This window comes from Blennius ocellaris (genome assembly GCF_963422515.1).
Source record: "Blennius ocellaris genome assembly, chromosome: 15".
In the NCBI taxonomy this organism is placed as follows: domain Eukaryota; kingdom Metazoa; phylum Chordata; class Actinopteri; order Blenniiformes; family Blenniidae; genus Blennius; species Blennius ocellaris.
This window is the reverse complement of record NC_137664.1, coordinates 13,012,500-13,038,211: the sequence shown is the minus strand read 5'-3', so window position 1 is coordinate 13,038,211 and position 25,712 is coordinate 13,012,500. Positions and strand designations below refer to the sequence as shown.

The 25,712-nt window shown below is 39.4% G+C and overlaps 1 protein-coding gene across 3 annotated transcripts; it reads right to left on the bottom strand.

Moving 5' to 3' along the window:
- Positions 1-751: 751 nt before the first annotated feature.
- Positions 752-25,149, bottom strand: hook3 (hook microtubule-tethering protein 3). 3 transcript variants are annotated; one of them, XM_080509820.1, is made up of 25 exons: positions 25,020-25,149; positions 18,428-18,513; positions 18,265-18,337; positions 18,119-18,169; positions 17,858-17,990; positions 17,672-17,739; positions 17,526-17,588; positions 17,221-17,304; positions 16,146-16,208; positions 14,184-14,347; positions 13,581-13,721; positions 13,177-13,264; positions 12,671-12,784; positions 12,404-12,514; positions 12,137-12,221; positions 11,962-12,031; positions 9,158-9,298; positions 8,745-8,832; positions 7,685-7,719; positions 7,472-7,554; positions 6,882-6,982; positions 6,649-6,753; positions 6,392-6,463; positions 5,896-6,032; positions 752-5,723 (listed from the first exon to the last, which is right to left on the bottom strand). In XM_080509820.1, the coding sequence occupies exons 1-25, from the start codon at positions 25,074-25,076 to the stop codon at positions 5,711-5,713; spliced, it is 2,226 nt and encodes a 741-aa protein (XP_080365946.1). In that variant the 5' UTR covers positions 25,077-25,149; the 3' UTR covers positions 752-5,710. The 3 variants fall into 3 exon arrangements, with proteins under 3 accessions (XP_080365946.1, XP_080365947.1, XP_080365948.1); XM_080509821.1 differs by lacking the exon at positions 16,146-16,208; XM_080509822.1 differs by lacking the exon at positions 16,146-16,208 and having other exon boundaries at positions 752-6,032.
- Positions 25,150-25,712: the final 563 nt, after the last annotated feature.

The following is a 25,712-nucleotide window of genomic DNA, read 5'->3' as shown; positions in this document are numbered from 1 at the left end:
TACCAAAAGTCTGAGCTGCATGAACGGACGGCCTGAGATGGAGAAGGAAAGAAAAAAGAAAAACTAGCTTGTAAAGACTGAATGTAGAGTCAACTGCTTTTGGTTGTTTTCATATCATGTCAAACTCAGGACGACACCAGAGGGAAATGATTCATTTAAGGACTATATAAAAGATTTAGACATACAGGAAGGTCAGAAAACTGAAAAGGTCTTTCTATCAAGGTGAAAATAAAATCCATTATTACTATTTTCTGCTGGTCGTTTGAACTTTTTTCACACGGAGCATTTTTTCTTTCCCAATCTCATGAATGTTGTCTGTGATGTGCATGAATTGATGGGATTATGATGTCAGGGGCAAATATGTTGACTGCAAATAGCAATTTTTGGAACTGAGAAAAACAATAAGCAATGTTAGTGTTTTCCTATCTTTTCTCTCCACAAAAAGGACTTAAAGTTTCCCTCTTAGGTTTTTGCAGAGCATGGTCATCGGGGGTACGAGCTATGGTCTCATGGAGCCCAGTTCTGGTTCTGTATAAACATTCATCCTTTAAGGGATGTCGAATTATCAGAAATGTAAATCGACTGTTTTTGTTCTTTCATTGTCTGTCAGGACCCACACTTTTCTGTTTTGGTGAGAAAACTGGTCAAATCCTGATAAAAATTCTAATTAAAAACAAATCTAAGAAATACGAAGTTCCTTATAAGAGCAAAGGTTGTTTCTGATTTAAATAAAGATCCTGAGACAAACAAGCAGTTTTATACAAGCTTTATTTACAATGTCATTTCCAAGTTTTGCAGTGTAGGAAGCACATTTCCATCAGTGTGTCCCGGTGGGACCGATGCTATATGAAACCCATCTAGCTAGACACAATGTTTTATATTTCTTATTCTCAAACATCCGGCCACTTCCTATACCACTATCACATACTGTATGTACATAGTGTGTTTGTATACAAGCAATAGAAAACTTGGCAAATGGAGGGTTATTTGCTACTTCAAGATGTAAAGAAACGTCTTTTTTTTTTTTTTGGTTAAAAAAAGAAAAGAAAAAAATCCAAATACAGCCAACACTGCACACGGTGTAATTCTGACGTGGTAACAGCGGAGTGGGGTTTAAATTAGTTTAATGCATTTTAGCTGGCTCTCTGTGCAGTTAGCAGCCAGGGAACACTGGGTAGTATTTTTCTTAGCTTAGACGTGATACAAAAATACATATTATGAACGGAGATGTTCTTCAATATAAATAAGGGAAGGATTTAGAGAAGTAGTTTTCAAAGTGAGGGGAGATGAGCCACAAAGTTCAGATGACTGAAGTGGTCATTTTTCATTAAATGTTGAGTTTGCTAATGTTATTGCCAAAAATGTTTTAAAGAGAAATTCAATGGCATTGGGACACATAGATAGGCAATAAAAATAAATATCTTAAAAGTCTTTATATATAGTCAGTAACTGTTAAAACAGGACAGATTTGCACTTAAGAGTGTAAAATAATAGCTTCACCCCCACACTATTTCTTTTTAATCAGATTTCCTCCCACTTCTCAGAGGGGCAGAACACGCCCCCCGCACTTTGAAAACCCCTGGAACTGTTATAGCACAGTGTGATGCCACTTTTACTTCATCTGTATCTATAAGATCTGACTGGCGACTATTTGAAAATCGGGTAACAGTAACGCATACACATGGACTAATTGAAGTAATAAATTACAATGGCCAATTGGGTTGTGGTATAAAAGGAATAAGACAGTCTGTGTTGTAATGAGCGAGTTATTAAAAACATTAAAAAAAAAATGTCTCACGTCCCTGATATGAATTCCAACTGTATTTGTGGATCCAGTATTTACAGACTTCTTACCAAAATGAGTTGAGAGGGTGGACGGTTAATTCAAATGAAGGATTAATGGCTAGTGGTTTACACAACAACGAGACATAACAACTCTTTACGAATCCATCCAGACAATGGGACTCCAACTCATATTTAGGGGGGGAAAAATATTAATTTGATGCTCAAATATTAACATCACATCAATGCAATTCTACAAACATGCTCAACAGCCAATTAACTTTTTCTCCACAGACAAGACTTACGGTCTCTGTATAAATATAGTCATTTATTGGGTCAGAGTAAATTCACCTTTCAGCAAATTTAAAGTGTAAAATGTGCTTTATATATTTTTTTTTTCTTTTGTCGTAAAAGAGGAAACATTCCTTGTAACGCACCATTACTTAACACAGTGATTTTCTCCTGTTCCTGAAGAAATCAGAGGTAAATGTAACCCGACACTTCTCCAATTCACACCGCCGTCACATGGAGACAAACATTACAGAGCTTGTCCTCCTTCCATTGCATAAGCAAAGTATTCAACAGTATTTTGACGTCTACAGAAACATCCTTCGTAACAGTATGTGTGATCCTATAATAATACTAATGTTTAAAAAAACAAAAAGTTAACACTGCTGTACAAGCGGCAAAGGAATAAATAAGCCATTAGGATAGAAATCCGCGGTATGATTGAAACTATAAGGTTACATGTTATAATAAGTTGAAGTAAAATAGGTTACAAACTGAGGAAAAGCCCTCATTAAGCCCACCTCATCAGGAAATAAGTCATAAAGATTAAAAATCATCTCAGACTATTTCTTCAATATATAATAAAAAAAAAAAAGTGTAGTCAGTAAATAAAGTACACCTTACATGAGGGTAAATCCTACTTTGATGGCATGTTCAACAAAGGCACTAAAGTGGAAGATTTGATCTTCTCCCCCATTTCAATCCACGTCGTATGCCTATACAATGCATACGTCCACAGGTCCATGTGTGGTTTTCACTCTCTCCGCACTCCTTTTCAACCAAATGTTAATAAGCTCACCAAGTAAAATTTAAATAAGACATTTAATTAAAAAAAAAAAAAAAAAAGACTACACAAATGTACAAGCTGTCTGCAGCATGTTAATCATACTTTGATTATTATTAATCACGTGTGGGGTCTTTATGGAATTGACCCTTTGGTGAGCGGTGCTGGGGGGTGGGGGTGGTTGGGGGGGGGGGATTAAGGGTTTTGTTCAGAGACCCGCGGTGCATGTTTTGTTGGACTGTGGGAGGAAAGCAAAGCCACGCGTGGGAAGAACATGCAAACTCCACCCAGACCTGCTCACCGCGAGCCACCGTGCGGCGTTATTATGAAAGGCAGATGTGGAGTTCTTGTTTATTTATGTATTTTGACATATGGTAAGCAGCACCAACAATTAATAATGCCTCGGAAGTGCCTGATGTGAACACCTTTAAAGCAAAGTGACCACTAGGGTCTTTTAAAAACATTGCCTCCATTTCCCTTGCCACAACATTTAACCGAGCTTTCAGTCAAATGAATGTGGTGAATACCGCAGCCTGAAGAAGCCAAAGCACCGTCTTATATTCTTAATTTACTGAAATACAATTACGTTTTAAGGTAAAAATGTATTAATCATACAGAAAACTTCTTGTATTTGGCTTAAACAATTTGCATCGATACTGGACTGATGTGATACATAATAAGAAGGCTTAATGGGGGCTTTTACATGAAATTCAGTCTGAAATAATAGTTTCACCCTCCCACTATGCATTTTTAATACAATTTGTTCATACTGTTGCATCCCCCACTGACACCCCTTCAGAGGAAACCCAGCCTACAAGCTTTAAGCCAATTGCTGTAGTCCATTCTTCAGATAAAACCATTTCTAAGAGGCAAGCTCATGAACGAGATGAAGAGGGGTTGAATGTAACAAGCGCATATAATGTAGGAGAGGAGACTCCTTTTCCTTGCAGACTGATTTGCAGGCGAAACCTCTCAATGTCCCTCCCAATGCTTTTCAAACCAAGTACATAAAAAGCAGATATGTGGAGATTTGTCATTGAGGTATCCCAGAACGGCCATATTCGCTGCGCACCCAGAGAAAAGGCTTTGTGGAATCGACCAGTGACACTGCAGGGGGGGGGGGGGGGGTTGTTAGTGCTCATGCTGCTGATAGCGGGTTGGTTATTCGCAGGCTGGAGTCAATGTAAGGTCATGCAAACAGTACGCAGGCAATGCAGTTCATGCGTTGCGCTGGAGGGGGAGGGGTGGGGGTGGGGGGGGGAGTTAAGCCAGGCCAGGCCAGAGAAGGCTTTGGGCAGCTCATTGGTGTGCCAGTCATGCAGTGACATTGCTGTTGGAAAAGAGAGAAGTTATGATCAGATGGAGGTGACTGCTAGAATAATCCGAACACAGGTTCCAGGAGGTTTGACGAGGTCGTTGCGACACGCAGGGAATGGAATGAAAACAAAAGGTTTCGAAGGATGACAACAACAAGAGCTTTACAGCCGTTTGCACGCGCGATTCCGTGTGGCACTTCCAATCCGAACAACCTTCAACCCTTATCGAACAAGACTTTTCATTCCACAATAGGAACTTATTCTACGAGCAGGAGGTTCTCAAAGTGTAGGAGGCGTCTAGAGGGTGAATTTGTTGTCGGTTTGATGGTGATTAATTTAAATCAAAGTGGTTAATATTGTGTAAAGTGAGAGCTCAAGCTCCCACAATATGAGAACCCCTGATGTAGAACAACATGGATAAGTTAGAGTAACTTGAATATGCTACCTGCCTTTGATATTGAGAAATAACTGAGGTACTAGCAGTGAAATTCACGACTATGGCACGTAGACTGTTGTCAGAGCAACTCGTATAAATGCTGGTAAATTGAAAAACCAAGTGATGTGGTTTTGCTCAAAGCTGTTTTTTTTTTTAAAGGAGAGATTACAAACCAGTTTGGTGTACGGAGGCAGATTTATCTTAGCCTCAGTCTTCCAAAGCATCGACGGCAACTTTAAACCCGACGGAAATCATTTATCACAAATTCAGAGGATTATTCAGGCAAGTTAGCAAACAAACATCTTCCTCACCCTCGATGTATCTGCAGCTTAAAGGGGACCAATGATGCTTTTGCTGCCATTGTATAATGAAGCCAATCTCAGTGACACGAGGGTCATCCTATCATCTGATTCAGACATAATACACTTTAACTGATGAGGCTGGTGTCAAATTACAGGCACTCAATGTTGTATCCCGCCCCCCAAAATGTTGGATTAAAATGGCCCTGCATAAACAGCCTGCATGAGAGTAATTTGCAGATGGTAAAAAAAAATTAAAAAAATAAAAATAAAAATAACAAATTCCCTTTACTCGAGCTCCAGAAGTCCAGAAAAGAGCATCATAGGTCCTCTTTAAGACAGATTCAAAGAGAAATAAGATTGAATTAAAGACTTTTGAAATGTAAATTTGTTTTTTGTATGACCTTAAAGGAACAATGTAGGAAGTTGAAACAAAACGACGCACAATTAGAATTTGTAAACTTCAAGCATAAAGCATGAAGTGAACATTGGAAGTCGTCACAGGTAGAGATGTGCATAAATACTGCATGAGTAGTTAGAACGGGTCCTCCTTGTCATAAGTGACAGCAACTTGTCCAAAATCAAGTGTCAAGTTGATTTCCTCTGAGTCTTAGGAGTCCGCATGACCTGTGTGGCTAAAGTCTGCCACAGAGCACAGGTTCAAGAAGTTCAATGCTGGACGGGGAGGGTAATAAGAAGACGTTTGGAGTGATTAGTCAGACCCTATCAAATATCAATTATGCTTAGTCGGGGGCAAAGAATACAAAAAAAAAAGTGGTGCAAGAATTGGCCTTGTCTGGCATCTCTACCTCATGGATCTGATCAAGAAGAAACAAAAAGAAAATCAATAGGCAGAAAGCATGGGAAATCAAGAACTTCCATCAGAAATGAGTGGAAATAGTTGTGCCTTAAAATAGGCAAGTAAGCAAGTTCAGGGGGACTTAAGTAAGGTAGTTTGTCGCAGAGATTTTATGCCAAGCTGCCATCTACCTGGCGGTAGCTGGCTGGACGTGGCCGGGGTAACTGCGGCGTGTGCTGGTGGCTTGTCTCTGTCGGGCGAGGAAGGACTGACCAGAACCCGTGTTGGCAAGTCTGTCTTCAGCCGCCTTCTTGTGCAGCGACATACCCTGGAAAAAAGACAGAAGGATATATACACCAGATACACCACGAGAGAATAATTCTTCTACTCTGGATGTGAGAAAAAGTAAAATAGTTTTAGGTATCAACACCAACAGCAACCTTGTGATCAAATATGCTGGGAGACAGCAAAGTCTGCGCGTCATATAGCAGCCTACGCTGCCCTCTAGTGGTGAAAGTGTTGTCTGTCTTAAAAGCAGATCTAATAACGCCTGAACACCAAATGCCACGGATAACAAAAGCAACTCAAAATAATGAAGTTCGGTGCTTAAAATGACCTGTGCTCTTGATCAGAACTGAGACAGTCGAGACCTCGCGGCCATTTTGAGGCTCTGCGGGGCTTTCTTACCATATTGTACCAGGCAGACACAATCAGCTTTTCCTCGTGATCTCTCTGGCCCTTCGTCTTGTCCATTTCTTTCTGTGTGGAGGAAACACGAAACCAGAAAAACTATTGCAATGCAATAACTTTCGGAACTCCACGACACCAGTTGAAACAAAAGTCATCTATTGAAAGAGCCCGTTTCTGTAGTGGTTGAGGGGTCCTTTCATTGTCTGCAACTCCATCGACATGACCTTCTGACGACAGACTAGAAGACGGTTTACCTCCAAAGAATGCAACATCCTCTCCTTCTCCTGCAGCTGGTTTTTCAGTGCCTGGACCTCTGGGCCAGAACCCTGGTTCTGCTTGGGATCCAGTGTGCGGATCACCTGTAATGGACAGAAGTGTTGCTATTGTCATTGAATGCCATGAAATCCTGGTGGTCACAGCACGAGCTCTTATGCCAGTTCAACAGTGGAATTTTCAATAATAATAATAATAATAATAATAATCTCACACTCTTGGCTTTTTCGAGGTATTTCTTATATCTCTCCTCCATCTGTTTCATGTCGTCATCTTTCTTTTTCAAGGCTTCTTCCAGCTCGTCCGCTCGTTGGGCTGAAAGGAGAATAATAACCTCTTAGTCTAATTGTTGTTTGCCGTCACTATATGAACCAAATCGAGGCAACCAGCAGCTTCTGGACAATATTTGGACCCAGGTCCCCATACTTTGGAGTCTTCGAGCCAATTTTCCCCCAAATAATCGCTTTCGTTGGTGCTGATAAGTCACATAACCCTAACCCAAGCAAATTACTGTATTGGAAAAAAATAACTGCATGCTGGTAATACTTATACAGTCCTTTTATACATGCAATAATGTAACTACCATGATTGTCACCACCTCATGATTTTTGAGGCATTCATAATAATATAAAATCAAACTTACACATCCATGATTAACAATATTATATTTTAGTGCCTGTCATATGAGGATATCTGTACTTAAACACTGAATATTACATTGTGGAGACATCAAAATGCTAAATCAAGTATTAATCATACAAGAGATGAAAAGGTTGACCGTCTCAGAATTGACGCCAAACTCACAGCTTGCGTTGTATTTCGGCTCCATTTCATCGATCAAAGTGTTTTTCTTCAAAAGCTCGTTGTTCAGCTCTCTTACTTTTTCCCTGTGAGAAGAAGAAAAGATGTGAATAATTGTTATAATTTTTTTTTTACTTTGCCATTTCCACATGAACAGGTTGAATTACATAATAACAAAACCCTTAGGTGAAAAGATTCACTCAGAATATCACTTACATGTGCTCCTCATATTTCTTCTTCAGAATGGAAGACTGAAAAACAGAGAACATCATTCACAAGACATTCTTCTTCAGATGTGAACTTTACCTTAAAAATTAAACTTAAAAAAAAAAGACCTTGTGTTGAATCAGGGAATTTTAGCTTCTACACACGTTAAAACTGTGCAGAGTAAGCGAGATTCATCACATACTTTAAGCTTGACGTGAAATGATTGCCAAAATGAGTGTGAAATCCAATACCATATGTTTGTAAACATCGGTTCCAGACTGCAGTGTGAGAACCAGTGAAGTGATGCAGACTAATGTGAACATGTCAAAGTTTGAACAGAACCATGTTCAGACAGGTTACAACGTAGACATATAAGGAAGTAGACATGGGCGATTCTAGCAGGTTAGACATCACTAACTCTAGCTAAACAGCAATACACATGACAGCAGCACTACAATACACACAGCTAGGTTTACTACTCTCTACTGCTAAAAGGATTCCAGATCAAATGTACGACAAATCTACCATCTCTGTGAGAAATCCTTTGTGTTCAGCAAAATTGATATACTTACTATAGCCTGATGATGGGGCATTGTATGGAAAAAAAGGATCAGTTGTTTTACAATCTTTACTCCTGACCTTGAATACACCACCTTCCAAATGTATTCAAACTTATAGTATCAGCTGAAAACCTGCTTCCTATTCGGTTTATTGCCGACTTGTCTGTATATACCACTAAAGCTAATAATTACATTTCAGTAGTGTCGATGAAATAGAAATGCCATGTGTCACAGGGAGAGAGACAAGATTTTCTCACGTGTAACTCAGTTAGTCATGCTGCTCCAGCTCTTTACCAAACCCAATTGCTATTATTGCAAGGCATGAGGCTGCACAAGGCATTTCTAACACTGACCAGAAAAACTGAAATACCACAAACATTTTCTCTTCAGTAGATTGAAAGTACAATGGCACAGTGTGACTGGGAGCTGTCGCAAAGATTTGTTGTCGCTGCCACATTTCCACCGCACTGCCTGTCAAACAAGAGCCCCACACACATCTGATCACTCACATCATCGGCTTTAGATCCCTGTTCTTGAAGTGTCTTCTGCAGCTCCTCCACTTGACTCTGTTCTTCCATCAGGCGTTGATTGATTAACCTGGACAGCAAACAGAAAAAAAAACCAGTCTGGCAACATGATCTGGAACTCAGCGATGAGCTAACTGCGTACAGTAGTAGAAAGCATGTCTTTTGGAATTTTGGCTGAGAGGCGATTGATTAAAAAAAAAGGATTTTTGATATAATCATAAGGAGGCCAAACCAAAATTATCTTGGCAGTCACAGATTCTAATAATTTTCGGTTCATATTTAATTGAATACAAAACCTGAGTTTCTGCTTTGGCAATGGTGTGAGCATCTCAGCCTTGAGCACATTTGTCGGTAGCGTTAGTACTGGCAGGCCTTGAGCTTTAGTCTGTGTCTACCTGTTTTCTGTCTCCAGTTCATTCTTTCTTCTGCTGGCGTCCTCCAGTAGACTCTGCAGCAGTGCGATCTTCTCATTGTCGGATCCTTCCTGGGCCAACTTCAGCATCTTGTTCTCATGCTGAAGGCGAATCAGATGTTCCCTGTAAAACACGCACGCACGCACACACACAAAGGGTTAATGTCAAACAACACTGAAACTTGACGACAAGCAGCTGCTATCACAACACCCAAACAGATACTTCAATACATACAGTTCCGAAAAAATACCAATGCTTTATAAAAAAAATGACTTGTTATTTTGTGAAATGAAAAATGTATCTCATGAAAGGATTTTTTCCCTTTCTTAATTTTATTTTATGAAATTAATTTGACAGTTATTAATCATTTTACATTGTGTGTGTGTGTCTTGAGATGGACTGGCAGACTGTATACCGTTTACTTATAGCGAGGCGAGTTTGGCTCCCGGGTTTATCTAAACAAAGCTCCTGGTGCTCTAATTTAGATAAAGTATTTATGAGATGATGGCTGGATGTCAGCGATTCATAGGAAAAATGTGCTGCTCTACTAACATCCTGCACATGCACAGCAAAACATTCACCATAGCAAGACCCTTTGAATTAGTGAATTTATTAGCACTACAACAATGAGGCCTAAATCAAGAACCGTAATCTGAGTCACATTTCTCCAAAAGCTGAAGGTGAAATGATGGCATCATATAAACAGGCAACTGTATCAAAATATAGTTAAATTCGAGTTTGTGTTCAATTAAAGCAAACATAAGCAGTGATCTATCTGACACTACGAGTGTTGCAGTATAAACACTCATGTAATACTGCTGTAATACAACACTACTAAAGTCTTGGATGGACTGACTTTGTAGCTAAAAATGCAACCGAGATTGAGTCACCACTGTTTTTTGCAAAGTCACATCTTTCAACGTTTGCCCGAGAGACGTGCCATCGCCTCGTGTTGACACAATGTTTCCTTTAGACAGTGTCAGCGTTTTCAGTGCTCTCTGTTGCGAGGAAGGATTGATTCAGGTTACCTTTACTACTACAAGATGAAGAAAAAAAACAACCAACCAAAACTTCAGACAGAACAACAGAAGTTACATGTAATCCATGTCAAATGGGCTCCACAAACATGCATGCTTGAGTGAGGCCTGTTAAACTGAGTTAGCTAAAAAAAAAAAAAAAGGAACATTCACACAAAGGGAGAAGAAGGGCACCATAAGAATAACAATGCAGCTCTGTGGTCAGGTCAACACTAAAACCCCAGGTGGAATAACAAGGGAGAGTTACACTTTATCTTCTGATCTGTTTCAGATGTTAATCGGGCCACTTTTCAGCCTGTCGTCTGAATCCCGTTTTTTTCAGGGTGTGGCGGCAGACTTGACGACAGGGACAAGCCTAAATGTTTCCAGACAGTGCTCACAGCTGCGGGCCCGTAAAGGCTGCGTGCCAGGGAAGGAGAAGGAAGTCTTTGGAGGAGGTGCAGTAGATTAAGAGAATTACTACATCTCCAGCTGTAGTTCATGCTGCTTCAGCAATAAAATACAATTGCAACAATTAATCCCAGATGCAGAGTATAAAGCAGAGTATAAAAGCTACAGGTTGATGTTAGACACACATACGTGTCACCATTGCAACATCTTACAATCTTTTCACAAATGTTTCTTTTACTCGAGACACAACACTATTTCATTTATCTGCTTCTGGGTGTGATAAATTGCTTGGATGGATTATTTGTCTGAACCTGGGAGTCAGATTATTTAAGAAGATCAGGTCTTCAGTGTCAAGAAAAATCTAAGATCAGAAGTGAAGGGGGAAAAAGAAAAGCAGTAGCATGAGACCAACAGAAAACCCTTCCATTTTGGAAAGCTGCTGTCGGGCTGATGCAACTATTACATAACTCTCTACAGAGAAGCTCTTTTTAGGTCAAACACATCTACATAAAAACTGTAGAGAAAACATGCAGAGTGGGGTAGAGCACATCTGTCTACAAGGTGAATGACAACACCACACATATGCTGTGCTGTCCAAATCCCCTTCGCTGCTTTAAAAAGACGCAATCTCAACAAATATATATAGACAGAGCAGACTCCTTTTACACTATTTGTAGTGTTAAACTCAGTTCAGTTTAGAGAACACGTACAGCTCAATTTAATCCAAATGAGGAAAAATGCAGTTTAATAACTTGTGAATAAAGAGAACTAAAATATTTATTTTAGATCAAAGAAGTACAATTATGGAAACGGCAACATTTAATGAAATATTTTAAACAAGCTTTTTTTTTTCATTATTTAAAGAAAAGCAAGTCGAACTGCAATATTTTAACATTTTTAAACATCTGGTGCAAACTACAGTGAAATGTCTAAAAATGTTTCATATACACCACCTACATTTCTCTTAAGATCCAATTTTGTTGCATGCAAAAAAAAAAAAAAAAAAGATTCAACTTTGGGTTCTCTGAAGCTGTTGAAAGATCTGATTAGTTTTGTTAGAAGCTGGTCCTTCCTCGTGAGAAATTATTTCTCCAGCTTTTGGTGTGCGTGTTTTCACAGATCCACTACGTTGATGCCAACTCTGCTCTTAAGAAAACAGCAATATCCCTAGTGAATACATAAGGAACAGCAGTTATGTATGCTAAAAACTGTTGAGCACTTTTGAAGGTAAGATAGCAGGAAAATTTGGCTCACAATGGAAGATGTCTTTTTGCTTTCATGCGAAGTTACACAATGTACATAAATAATTGTTTTCTATAAAGGCTGGGGGGGGGGGAAAACAGAGTCAAAACTTCATACCGAATCTCTGGAGTGGTGATCTCAGCAGCCAACGAATCAGAGCCGTCGTTACTCACCAGTGGGAACAAACCTGTGCAAACACAGCATTAGTTCATTTAAGGTTGAAAATCAATTGGCAGTAACTTAGTACTTGGCTGACTCCTACTGGAGTTTAGCCACAAAGAAATGTCTCTACCTGATGTCAGTTGTCCCTCTTGAGCTTGAACACAATGGAGTTCCTCAATAGTTTCTTTTAGAGAGTCTCGCTCGGTCCGCATGCGCTGCAGAAGCAAACAGACGTACAATTAAATGAGACGAAGCAAAAAAGAAATCAATCAACTTTATTTATATAGCAGTTTTTATACAACAAATGACACAAAACCGAGCATGAATGCATTTAATTGTCTATTTTTTGTGTACTTTGCTCAAATTTGATAGATCAAGTCATATGGAACAAACATACATCTTTTTCTTTTTGTAGAGAGTCCACTTTCTCTTTGACTCGTTTATACTCAAACTCCATCTTGTCGGCTTTTTTAGACTCTTCTGACAGTCTGTTTTGAAGCTCCACAACCTGGGAGAAGGGGACAGTTCAAACAAGAAAATTATTTCCCCCCCCAAAAAAAGATCCACAAAAATCTGGGTTATTCTGCACATCCAAAGTAAAAAAAAAAACCAAATAAACAAAACAAACAAAACACCAATGAATGTCCTTGTGCACATCTTGTACCTGTCTCTTGTACGTTTCCAGCTGGCCCTTGGCAGCATTCGCCTTTCGTAAATCTTCCTCCAAGCCGACATTGATCTGCATTAATGCTGTGTTCTTCTCTTCCGCGAGTTTGTTCTACAAAATAGTGACACGGTATGAGTCTTTTTCGTTTTTGCATGTCGACAGGTGAAGAAACAACCGAAAAAGATAAATAAATCGTCTATACGTAATATTTTACAATAGGACTGTGCAACTTCAAGGGAGAAAAAAGATGTCATCCTCATGTTTCAGAGAGCTACCATTAATACAAAGCTATACCGGATTCTGCCACTACTTTTATGAAATGAATCATTCAACTCTATAGTGTACTGAGTATTTACACCATGTTAAACAGATTAATCCTCTCATAACCCGTGAAACCAATTATGTACACATTTTTGTAGAGTGTACACATCAGTTACCACTTGGAAAAAAAAAAAAGGAATCAAAGAATCTATGGTGACAGATAAACATTAAGCTGTGCTTACCTGTCTCCTGAGAAGCCCCAAGTCCTCCAGCTTCTTTTTGTAATGTTCAACTGTTCCTTCTAGTTTTGACACTTTGTCTGATGAGTGCCTGCAAAGACAGACATTTTTTTTTGCTTAGAGATGTTACATCAACAAAAGAAAGGACAAAAAAAAGTAAATTCTCATCTTTTGTGATGAGAATGGATACAAAATACAAATGTGTAGTTTTTTTCTGACTGATCATCAATATGTGACATTGTTAGATTATAAAAACAAACAATCTACACATTTAAGACCACAATAAGCATTTAGCGTGGCAAATTAAACTGCAAATAAGTTGACCAGGAATATTATTTGAAAGGCAATGAACAGTGCTGTAAAGAATTTATCCTGTCTTGTGAACTGTCTGAATACAGTGGAATTACCTGAGGACATCCATCTCATCTTTAAGAGACTGGGCTTCATCGGCCAGTGCGGTAAGCTCTTCATTCTGAGACTTCACATCCAAAAGTTCTTTTTCAAGCTCCTCACAACGGATCCGGTAATCGTCTTTCACTGCCTCCAACCTACAACGCATTGGAAGCAAAAACCATCATCAAAAGTCTCATATTTTCAGCATTTGTGTCATCATCACATCTTTTGAAACAGTACAAGTGTGGATTATCCTGGTTTGATGTGCTCTGACATATCAGACTGGATTCCCTAAGCTGATGTCAAATCCTCCAAAGACCAAAAAAAAAAATCAGTGAAGGAAAACATGTAAGCAATGAGGTGATTTTAGAAATTAAATAACAGTAGCAGAAGTGAAGCTGATTGTAAATGATGATTTAGTCTTTGTGACAGGTCAGAGATTAGAGATTGAAGGTAGTGAGTCAGTAATGCTTTAGGAAAAAGGAAGCTAAGATGTAAAAGGTAGAGGTCGTACTAGCTGGAGCCAATGTATAGTGGCATTACTCTTATTGTGCTCGTATTCTGTAAAAAAAACTTCTATTGTGGAATTCTTCTCATCGCACCAGCAGAACATATACCTGAAGGTTTCCTCTTGTAGTTGCTCCAGTTGTGTCTGCAGCTGGAGATGTCTGCGCCCAGCGGGGCTGTTGATGTCCTCGATGGAGTCAGACTGGTTAAGTCGCTCCATCAGCACCTGGTTTTCTGCCAGTAAGCTGCTTTTCTCCTCCTGCAGCGCTGCCACCTGAGGGAGCCAGCGTCATCAAGAGAGGAAAACAGGAGACGGCAGATTTGGAAGGGGCGGGATTGCGGTGGAAATGGATTATGAATGGGTGAAAAAGAAGAGATGGAAAAAAAAAAACGTAGAAAGAAAGACAAAGAGAAGGAAATGTGAAATTAGAAAAAAAAAAAAGTGAAATTGAAAACTTGGAAATATCTCTAAAGGAACTTCAATGTTAATTCCTTAAGGGCCTTCAAACCATTACGTTTGGTATTACTGCAAGCACACACCAAACACACTTCAACACATCGACGTTACCTCCTGAGTGTGATAGACAAGGGTTCAAACTCTACGCAAAGCAAAGCAGAGGCGGGTTGCCGTGTTGTTCTTTTAAAAAATACAACCTTTTTAAAAAAAATGTTTTACAGGGTTGTTATTGTAAATTAAATCCAGCTCTCATTAACGTACCTGCCTATGGCTATGCCTAAACACATAAGAAAAGCTGAACTCCATTCAAATTATTACTTTGACTTGCGAACAAAGCAAGTTCCATCAATTGTGATCCCTGATTTAACAATAAAGTCAAAAAAACGTGTAAATATTGCAACCAACCTTTTCTGATATTGGGGTTTACTTTTATTATTGTCCATTGTGCGGTTATTGAATCGCAAACCATTTAATATTGAAAACCTCTCCATACAAAATGTCTTAAAATGGGCTGATAACACAAATATTGTGAGAGCAATCAGGGGGAACTTGCACCAGTGTGGAAATGCTCTGACCACAACAAGCCTGAATCACATCGCCGATGTGAACGCGAGAGCCGAAAAAGCAGGGGGGTGGTGGGGGGGGTCTGGAGCTTTCAGTCTCACTTTCAAACGTACTTAATTCATACTGGGATGAGCTAAAAATACGTGCAAGACTGAACAACTGTGCTGACTGCAGGCTGATGAGTCATGCAACAGATACTGGACAATTTATCAAAAAGGACAAATGAAGATTTCCAAAGCCATTTCAATAATTTAAAGTAGGAGTAATTTAAAGTACAATAAAATGTCTAATGGTGTGTATAGTTATCTATTGTGCGTCAGGGGAGTGAATAAAAGAAAGGAGAAACACTAACTTGCGGTTTTTTCATCTTGGACGTGTGCTACTTGAACAAAAGATGCTGCAGTTCTCTGTGTTTAGGGCTGTGCAGTGTCTATGGGCTCTGGTAACTGAAGAACTCTTCTTTGTAATTAGATTCTGAGCAAATATTATTCATAGCGGTTTAAATAATCACGTCGAATGGATTTTACATTTCGCCGAGCAAGCGGCTCTGCTGCTTTGCACCAATACCAGATTAAAAAAGAAAACAACGAGCTGATTGAAGTCGGAGACAGAATCAAAAGACGGCTTGAATATTTTCGAGTTACACAGTACGTCAACGTATTTAACAGATTCAACAGTGGTTCGAGGAATGGACGGTCATGGATTCAAACTCCAACCTCTTTTCCTGTCCATTGCTTTTGTCAAACACAAACCACAGCAAGGTTAAGAAAATATTCATAGAAAGCTAACACTGAGCATCATTAGTGAAAAGGATGACACCTGACACACCCACACAAAACTGCAGTTATTGCTGGTGTGCTTGTGGGGGACCATGTGTACACGTGCGCACAAATATTTGTGCACAATCGTGTACACGCACATGCACACGCAAACACACAGTCTGGATAAAGGGACTCTGGCGCAGGCAGACTGTCAAATGACAAATAAATCCAGCACTCTTTGACACACCACACGTCATAAACAGAAAAAAGAAAAGAAAGTGTGGATTTACCCTCTCTTCTAGCTCATTATACGCTAACCTCAGTCTATCACGCTCTTCTTGGACATGGAGGGCCTTTAAAGCAAGGCACACAGTGTTGAAAGAGTAAGAAATAAGGAAGAAACTGATTCAACACAGTAGGAGAGCAGGCAACACTTTAAATCACAGCTCCATTTTCAGTGAAATTCATTGCTCCCCATTAGGAGAAACTACATTTGAAATACTTCAATAATCCACAGCGTGTGCTTCGTCGCCATTATTCCTTCACTTCCATTGAGATTTTCAATAAAAATAAGGGGAGAATAGGAAAGGTCATGGGCATCAATTACAACAGAATCACACTTCTGACAACATATAATTAAAGATGAATCAAGGAAAAAAAGGAGCTGCTTTTAAAGTGTAACAAAATATCTAAAATTAATGAATATGACATAATTAAGGTAGTAAATGAGTTTGGAACAAGCAGAGGAAAGAATAGAATATATGATTCAGTTAAATGAGCAATTGATTTGTGTCTTATAACAGACATTAGTAGTGGTGTAACACATCGCAGTAAACCTATGACTCTTATTTATTTATATCAAAAGCTAACCAGGCACTGTAATTTGATGCAGTCCAACAAGATTTTGATTTTAATGGGTTTCTTTTTTTTTTTCCGGTCTGAAAAGAACATCTTATCCTTGAATAAAGCCCAACATGTGGTCCGTAAATTGTGTTTTGTGAGTGTTCATGCAAGTTGTGGCTGATTAGAACCGCCTGATGTTTAACAGTTCAAATTACACATTTTACTGGATCGGCCAAGATAATATTTAAGGGTATTATACAAAATATAAAACCTACTTGAAAGTTCTACTTAAATGTTCACTTTCAGCATCTCAGTTTTAAAATTCAAATGGTCTTATAATAACAAGAGACATATTGAATATTATTCACTTTAAACTCACAATACTAACAGGCCTGCAATATCTAGTTATGGGTTCTATATTGTTAGGCCATGTGATAAAGATGCTGCACACTAATCTATGGTCAATTAAAGCAGCAGTGAAGAATCATGAACCCTGAAAGCTCATCACAGCATAAAACCAACCTGCATGTCGAGCTCTCGACATCGCTGAGCAATCTCTTCCTTGGTAGATAACGCGTCATTCAGCTCTTCAACTGTCTTCTTATACTGGAACAAAGAGAAAGAATAAAGTTTGCGGTTACCTCTCACAGAATTGTTGAACTTCTTGGCAACACAGTGAAATGTCTCTGATGTTTATGCACAGTAACAGCGTCACATCTGCTGAGTCATCGTTTCCTCAAATCCAGGCGTTTATTAGATCGTGTATAAACATGCATAACAAAACCGGCAATGTGCACAAGATGGAATGGATGGCGATGTCTCTGTACCTGTCTATCCAGATCAACGTACGAGTCATTTCCCCCCGTGACTGGCGTCTCTTTACTCATCAGCTGAGGAAACACATTGGAATAGTTCAATAGCAGCACGACACAAAATACAATGTGATCCAAGTTGAAACAGAAGAAAAGTCTACCTCCTGGATGGCTGTCATGACAACGTGCTGAACAGACTCTTCCATCATCATGATGGTCTGGATGTATTCTAGAGATGACAAAGGCACGTGAACACACACAATTAGCATTTTGATTTCGGAGTTGACAAGACTGCTGCTCATCGTTTTTAAGTGGATACGTTGACATGCACAGTATTCAATACGCACCTTGTTTCTGTTCGCAGTTGACAGCACAACCCAATATGAGTTGTAGCATCCTCCCGAGCTCGGCGGCATCAGAGTGTTCTCCGATGAGGTTAACGTCGGGTAGCGTGAAGTCATTAATGTGCTGGCCTAAGATCTAAACAAACACAAAAGAAGTGCTGAAACTCTCTTGATGATTAATTGGATCAAAACTAGATCGTGAGCACCGTTGTATAAAACATGGGTTCTGAAAGCTTTTGTTCAAAAATAAGAAAATCATCTTACCTCTTGGTTATAATCGAGGATGCCTTTTAGGATTTTCTTAAGATTGCTGACCTGAAAATGGCAGATTAAAAATGTGTATTTTTTTCAGGATTATCAAATATAACTGCAAGTGAACCTCGAAAAAAAAAATCCTCCTGTGTGCATACCTTTAGTCGCCAGTTGTCTCCAACATCTGGCTTGATTCTGCCAATCCAAGCATCATTGAAATACACTATATCTCTGGAAATCGAAAAAGAGAAAAGAATGGAATCGGAAAAGAAAACGCAAAGAAAAATTTCCACAACGCAAATGTTCAGCATACACACTTACATCTTCTGCAACGCTTGTGCCATGACGATACCACTGGTCAAGTCTTCTACTGTCTTGCATGTAGCCTCCACACCAAACGTCTGGACCTGAATCACACAAACAAACACAGGCAGTGCTCAGTGAAGGATACAACAGGAACTGCTCATTCACTTCCAGCGCATCACAAATGAATGCTGTTTCTAACATTCACACTGTGCAGCTTCTCTGGGTTGGGGTCAGTCAACTTTTTGAACAGCGGCTTTTTTTTTTTTGGGAGACGAGCAAGAGGAAAGGAGAATTAATTGCATCTTTTTCACCAAAAATAGATTTGATGATTAGCGATGCACTTTGCTCAAAAAGAACTATTGTGAAAATAAATGTACTGATTTGTTTAGTAAATAATAATAATAATAACTTTATTTATATTGCACTTTTTTTTTTTTAAACAGTGTTACAAAGTGCTAGTAGAAGGGAAGAGGGTAAAATGTGTTTTGATTGGTGTTTCTTGTCCAAGTTTTGTTCACCTCTGCATTGCAAATGTGTCTGCAATCAATCATATATGACCTTAAGCCAGTGCAGAAACAAGAAACTCACACTGAAGCTGAAAACTCAGCATAGCATCATTGTTGCCCCAGTTGTATTTACATAATCCACATTATTCTTTTCCAGAACCATTTTCGTGCTTATTTTCAGCTCTTCATTTTGTTGTCAAACCCAACGACTAACACAGTGAAAGGAGTAACAGTCAGCCTACATGCCAACTGTCCATGTGCGAGAGGAGCGAAGACTGAGAGCAGGAATGTTGGAAGAAAATGACATGCTTGAAATTCAGTCAGTGCATTGCTCCACCTCTCTGACTCAGTCAGCGGAAATCTACCATCAACAACTTTAAAGAGAGATGGAATAGTTTGAGGGATGATCTATTACTGGGCAAATTTAATCTGTAACTATGCAAGGAAACATGTGGAGGATGTGCTTACTAAATCAATGTTTGGACCACTTGAAACAAACTGCATTGGGGTCATCCATTTGTATGAAGTATGCACATTCTGAAGTGTTTCGACTTCTTTAAGACAGACAATTTGACACAAAGGATGTCAGGAAGTTCTTTGCTAGTGAAAAGTCCTCAAATATTAATCCAACATGCATCGTATTCAGCTCAATACACTGCATTGTGGTGGAGGTTATGTTTAAAGTGACAGTGCGCTGAGAGAGTAAACCAACCCGTAAAGCTTCAACTTTTGGGCTGAAATCAGGAATTGCACCACAAGCGTGAACCCAGACAGAGTCAGACTAAAATGAGGCTTCACTATAATCACATAGACTTCCAGTTTGCATGAGGGTCAGGAATAAAACCCATTCAAAGCTCTTAAGTGACGAGACTGTGTAACCAAGTGAAGTTCAAGGAAGCGTTCATTTTGATACTCTGCTATTTTTATATTGTAGAATCCTCAGCTGTGATCAGCGAGTTCTGCCATGGACTAATTTGCATCTTTGTTTCAATTACAGAATCAGATGCTTCTGCGCTGATCTGATGTGTATCAACTATGAGATAAGCAGCTCAAAATGTGAAAATGCCACTTTATTTTGCACATGCCTGTATTGCTATTTTCACAATTGTATCAAAATATACATGATGCAATAGCAAACCTGTGCCCTTTTTATTTAACATTTCTAATATTTTGAGTAATTGTACAGGCTGCAGACCTTCAGATGTACTTGATTGGCTACAGAAAGGCAGCTAAGGGCATGGCAGTAGCTTTAGCAGAGTGGCGAGTGAGATCTGTCCACAGGCAGATACTCGAGCCGATACACAACACAAGGACACAGTGCATGTCATGAGGAGAACCTGACACTCACAATAACATCCAATTTTATAATTAGTAAGTGATGATGTGCAATACTGTGATATTGACACTTTTATGCAGTCATAGCATTCACTGGCTCAATTAGCTGTATAACAGCTTTAAAATGAGAGCCCTGTCAACAAGCTTGTAGAGGTTTTTTTGTAATATTTAGGTACCCAGGCAGCAGCTACTCTCAAGCGTGGAGGCAGCACAAAACCTGACCGCAAACAATACCCCCCCCCCCCCCCCGATTACATAACATCAATTAGCCATGAGAGGCCAAGAGAAACGTTACCAGCTACAATGACCCACTCAGTGTTCACTCAACCAGCTCAAATAAATGGCTTTCTCCAAATTCAAGCTACAGCTCAGTTACAATGACTCCCTTTCCTGTGGGACGCTACTATCTAGTATAATGGGTTATTTGTTGACTTCCTGTTTTAGGTCTTACTACACAACATTCACACGTTATTCATCACAAAGTACAAACATTTCTAAAAACTACTGAACTGACTAAGAGCCCCAATTTTACTTTTCTTCTCAGATAATTAACAGTTTTAAAATGTGGCTAAAACAAATATCACAAGACATCACTCCTCATTTAACTACATTCCACGCATAGTTAAGGTTAATGACGAATGGGATGGGTGTAATGGAGAGAAATAATTTGCCCAAGGGGGGGTAAAAAAAAAAAAAGTATGCTTGCTTTCTTTCTTAAAGTGATAGTTAATTAAACAGACCTGAAACACAACAAATGTTACTGCAGAAATGATTGCAAGCAGAGCTATAGTTCAAAAGCGCTATGGGCATTTACACCATTTCTCTTTGCAGGAAAGATGTGGAAGAAAAGAAAACATGGGATGAGCCTGCTGATCAGAGGAAGACAAAGTACAAGCAAACATGACAGCAATGACAAGCCGCCAGCAGCGGGCGACAGGCTGTGAAAGTACAACTAACTGAAGGACATGAAAATCATGGTCATATGAAATCTACTGGTTGCTCGAAATCATGACATTGAATCACTCAGAAACATTTGAAAATGACCTTTTCCCAATCTGTTCTGTTTACAGGGGTTGAGTCCTTTTAAAAAAAACATCCCGAACAATCCCTGCTGAGACACAATAGCCTCTCATTGCCACGCGGTGTAATATATAGTGTATATACCTATATCACAGGATAACAAAGCCCTTGAAAGGATGGTATGTCCCATGTGATGCCTATTGTGAAGCCACAGGGAGGCCAGGCAGGTGGGTTGCTTTGTGCAGGCACTTGCTGTCGATGAACGAAGCCCGTTGTGACTGGTACAGTTGTAAACTGTGAGCTTAAACTCTCATTGGTCACAAAACTAAATCAACATAATCTTGCACTGAAAGTCAATCAACCAGCAGAACATTTGTGTATCCTAACTTGCACACTGGGGGTGGATCACACTGCTATGCGACAACAAATATATATATATATGTTTGTTTTTTTCAATGTAAAGTCCTTATATAAACTTCTAAATTCCCGAGACCTAAATTAATGCATCAGTTGTTGTTTTTCCAAGAGTCAATAAGATTACCAATAATAAATAAATAATAACCAAGAAAACAAAGGACAACAATTATTTCAGTAGTCATACTACGTCTCTTCGCTGATCACTGTGGGCTGCACCATGTCCTCTATGTCATCAGGATCACCTCCCAATCAGCTTAATATGATTATACTAATCGTGGGACCTTGAAGCAATGACCACAGACTAGAAGGAGGTCAACAATCACGTCTGTGTCTACTGACGCAACAATTCAGCACTTTCGTCTGTAGAAAGCTGTAATACCAGGTATAATAACGGCTATTAGCTACTGAACTAAACATCTATTAAAGCTCAACTGAAACCACCCTCCGGACCAGTAACAGTAATAGTAATGTAAGTTAAACATTTTTTTTAAAGAACTATGTTTATACAGCTATCAACTATTTGCCAGAAAAAAAATGCTGGTTTATTTGCATAAACATGCTTATATGTTGTCCTACATGCATATATTACAGATGGAAAAAAAATCCACAAATATACAAAATGTTAATAAGCTCTTTGGCAATGCAATGCACTCTTTCAAATAAGAAAAATAACTAAATTGAGTCACATTGGCGAGCTTGTCTCTGACAGCAAAAGTAATGTGGTTTACATGGTTTTCATCGGGACAAAAGATGAAATAGCAGCCAAGATGCGATTTGTATGACTTAAAGAAGGGCTCTTTCTTCTTAAGCAAATCTATACCCCCCCATTTCGTAAGAGGTAGTTTTGTGTACTGCCTTAATGATCGGTCACGCTCGCTCCTGTGACTTGACAGTTCACAAGTATGTGAGGAATGTTTGCCTGCTACTGTACGCTGAAAAAAAAAAATCTACTTAGTTTCACTCAAACAAAATCTACTCACAGCTTTGGCGCATGATCACATGGACGGAATATACATCTACTGATGCTTTGGATGAAATATTGAGGATGTGTATAGAGGAAGCAAAAGGAAATTTGGGGTCTTTCAATATCACACATCCTTCTCCAGTTGACCCAGTTCAGCCTCGGTCGTGGCCTGAAAGGAAGCGCACAGCTGAGCAAAAGCAGGACAGAATGTCTGCAGTGAGCAATCTTCTAACCCATGCCACATGTGTTTTCATTAAACAACGGTGACATTTATGACACTCGTGTTTTGTGACAACAACCGAAGTACCTGTACAGTTTCTACAACAGGACATCTCAAGCGTTTACAACTATGGTAAAGTAGCACTGTGTGATACAAGCGTTCTCGTGATATTACTTCAGAAAAGAAAATATTGTGGATTTTTCAGACATTATAAATGAAATGAGAAGTGCTAAACATGATTCAGGAGCCAAAATTGTTCTGTCAGCAGTTCTGTCAACTAGTGTGGTGCAGCTGTGCCACTTTGAGAGCAAACTAAACTATGAATCCCACAATAGCCTCCACTTTGAAATTTGTACATAGATAGAAGATTCCCATGGTCGTGTGGGCAAAATGCACAGGCGTCCACAACACACAAGAACAGTGGCATGCATGTCATGTTGATCCATTGATCAGATTCCAATTTTTGATAACAATCACCCCACACGGAAATGCCATTAAAAGCTGAAAATACTGTGGTTTACATGTCAGGCTCCTTTAAACTGTGTTTCGTCATCGTCACAGCATCTGCTGGGTGTGACCAACGTGTCTCTGCATGTGATACAGATGACAGAGTTAATGTACACTTTATTGGAAAAGTGTTGTTAAACTCAAAAGAGTGAGCTTGACACCCTGGAATCTGAAACTGTTGTAGCGTTCCAGAAAACTGTTTAGACAGATTTGGGCATTTGGAAAACATTACACAGTCAAAGACTCCCACCACAAAAAAAGATTACTTGGAAGTGTTGTTGTATAAAACAGGTGATGAGGAAACAAAACAACACGGACACCGACATCTAAAAAGGTGATTGTAACAAGATGCTAAAGTGAAATCTTTCAACATTTTTGCTGGAAACCAAGACATACAATTAAATTCATATTTTGAGTGCATTTGGAGCGACAAGCTTTTACCTACAAACTGTAAAACTGAAAACAAACATTGTGCTATGTAGCAAGGTAGATTACACTTTTTGGAAAGAAATGTTATGCTATTCAGTAGGTCTGCATAATTAGATGATCACGCATTAATCTTGCTTAATAGTATTGTGATAGCAATATGATTAGCAGTGAATACACAATAAATACAATATAATGTCTGTATACTTTGACATTTTTTGTACAAAAGAACAGTGCTTTACAGAACGTATTCATGTTTCTATTGTTTTAAGACAAAAGTTGTCGAATTGTTGTCGTTCAAGGTGTGTCCCGTGTGCTTCTGTTTTATTGTCTGCTTCTCACATCTTGAACACATCGGACCTGAATTACTACCTGAGATATAGATTAATTAACTACACTCATCAACTATAATCACCTTTACTGCGATTTTAGATCAAGTCATATGGTATTTATTTAAGAATCAGTTTCTGAAACAGCAATTTCCCTTTGACAATGTTACAGTAGTTATCATTATCAGCAGCACTATTTATCATATCCACGTTGACAGCTTACATTGTGATCAATGGGAAACTAGTCTTTTCCCTATACATTACCAAGGGTGCACATTTAACACATAGCCAATCTTCTGCATAGATAAATGAAATAGAAACAGTAATGTTTTATAGTAGAATTACTATAAACAGCTGGACCTCTGATTCAGTGATGTAAACATGGGAGAACAATCGGTAACACGCGACTCTGCGGTCTGAAGCTATTTCTCCACAGAAACACACATATTCAAGTGTATACGTGTATTGGTGACTGACTTGTGATTGGGAATAAGAAAAGGAGCGGCGACACGCTACACTAGACAACAATAAGCAGCTGTGAGACCCCGTTGAGGCAGACAGTGAGCGGGTATACGTTTCATAAGCATAAAATCCCTCGACAAATAATCATAACAAGGCCAATGTGTCTCGATTTTAAGCCTTCAGTTACAACACGGAGCAGAGATTGAGGACTGCGGCGTTGAGCTGGGTGAAAACGCGCAAACGGCACATCAACGGCGAAACACAACAACAGCTGGCCTGTGGCTGCACACGTAGAGTAATTTCCACCGTTAGCTCACGCGGCTAGCCAGTTAGCCTCGGACGCTACTAGCTTAGCGTCGCCGGGCGCCGCGGGACAGTCCTCTCCTGTCAGCGGTCAAAAGCCGACCATTCCAACACTTACCCACGTCAAGAGGCTCTCGCAGAGCTCCATTCGATCCAAGGTCTCCGATGTGCTCATCTTCACCTAAGGCAGACTGACTTTACGTGGCGAGAAAAATCCCGAACTTAACAGCCAGCCGCATACACTCCCGAGATCTGTCGCTCGTGGGTGTCTCGCTCTCCAGCAGCCAATCACTGACGCCGAGTCCTCAATATGGGAAGTAGCGACTGGCTATCCGGAAAGTCGATAAGAGTCGCGATATGACCCTGTCGCCTATTTTACATATCGAAGTCCTACGATGTACGCATATTAAGAATTTTTTTTTTTTTTGATATTTGGAGTGTAATTAGTATGTAAAGTATTAGTTCCGAGCTTAATTTATTCTACTTTCTACTGCTGTCATGGTATGTCATTTGGAAGGTTGCAGGTTCAATTCTCCATCTGTCCACATATCAGTGTCCTTGAGCAAGACACTGAACCTCAGAATTACTCCCAACAGATGGACTGAGCATCTCGCAGAGCAACCTCCTCCATCGTGTGTGAGTTTGTGAGTGTGATTGACAATGTAAAGCGCTTTGGCGACTGAGCGGTGGAAAAAGCACTATATTGAAGTGAAATCCATTACCATGTAAAACACATGAATAAAAATGACATGGCTTGTACCAATAGGATAAGTATTTCCTCATTTATGGTCACCTTAAAACAAGTTCATTC

What these genes read in the sequence shown, in the direction of transcription:
- hook3 (XM_080509820.1), bottom strand. Translation starts at nt 25,076, where the DNA reads ATGAGCACATCGGAGACCTTGGATCGAATGGAGCTCTGCGAGAGCCTC. An exon ending in GCACAAGCGTTGCAGAAGAT is followed by an intron (nt 18,338 to 18,427) that starts GTAAGTGTGTAT and finishes TTCGATTTCCAG; the next exon opens with AGATATAGTGTATTTCAATG. An exon ending in ACCTCGAAAAAGCCAAGAGT is followed by an intron (nt 6,754 to 6,881) that starts GTGAGATTATTA and finishes TGTCCATTACAG; the next exon opens with GTGATCCGCACACTGGATCC.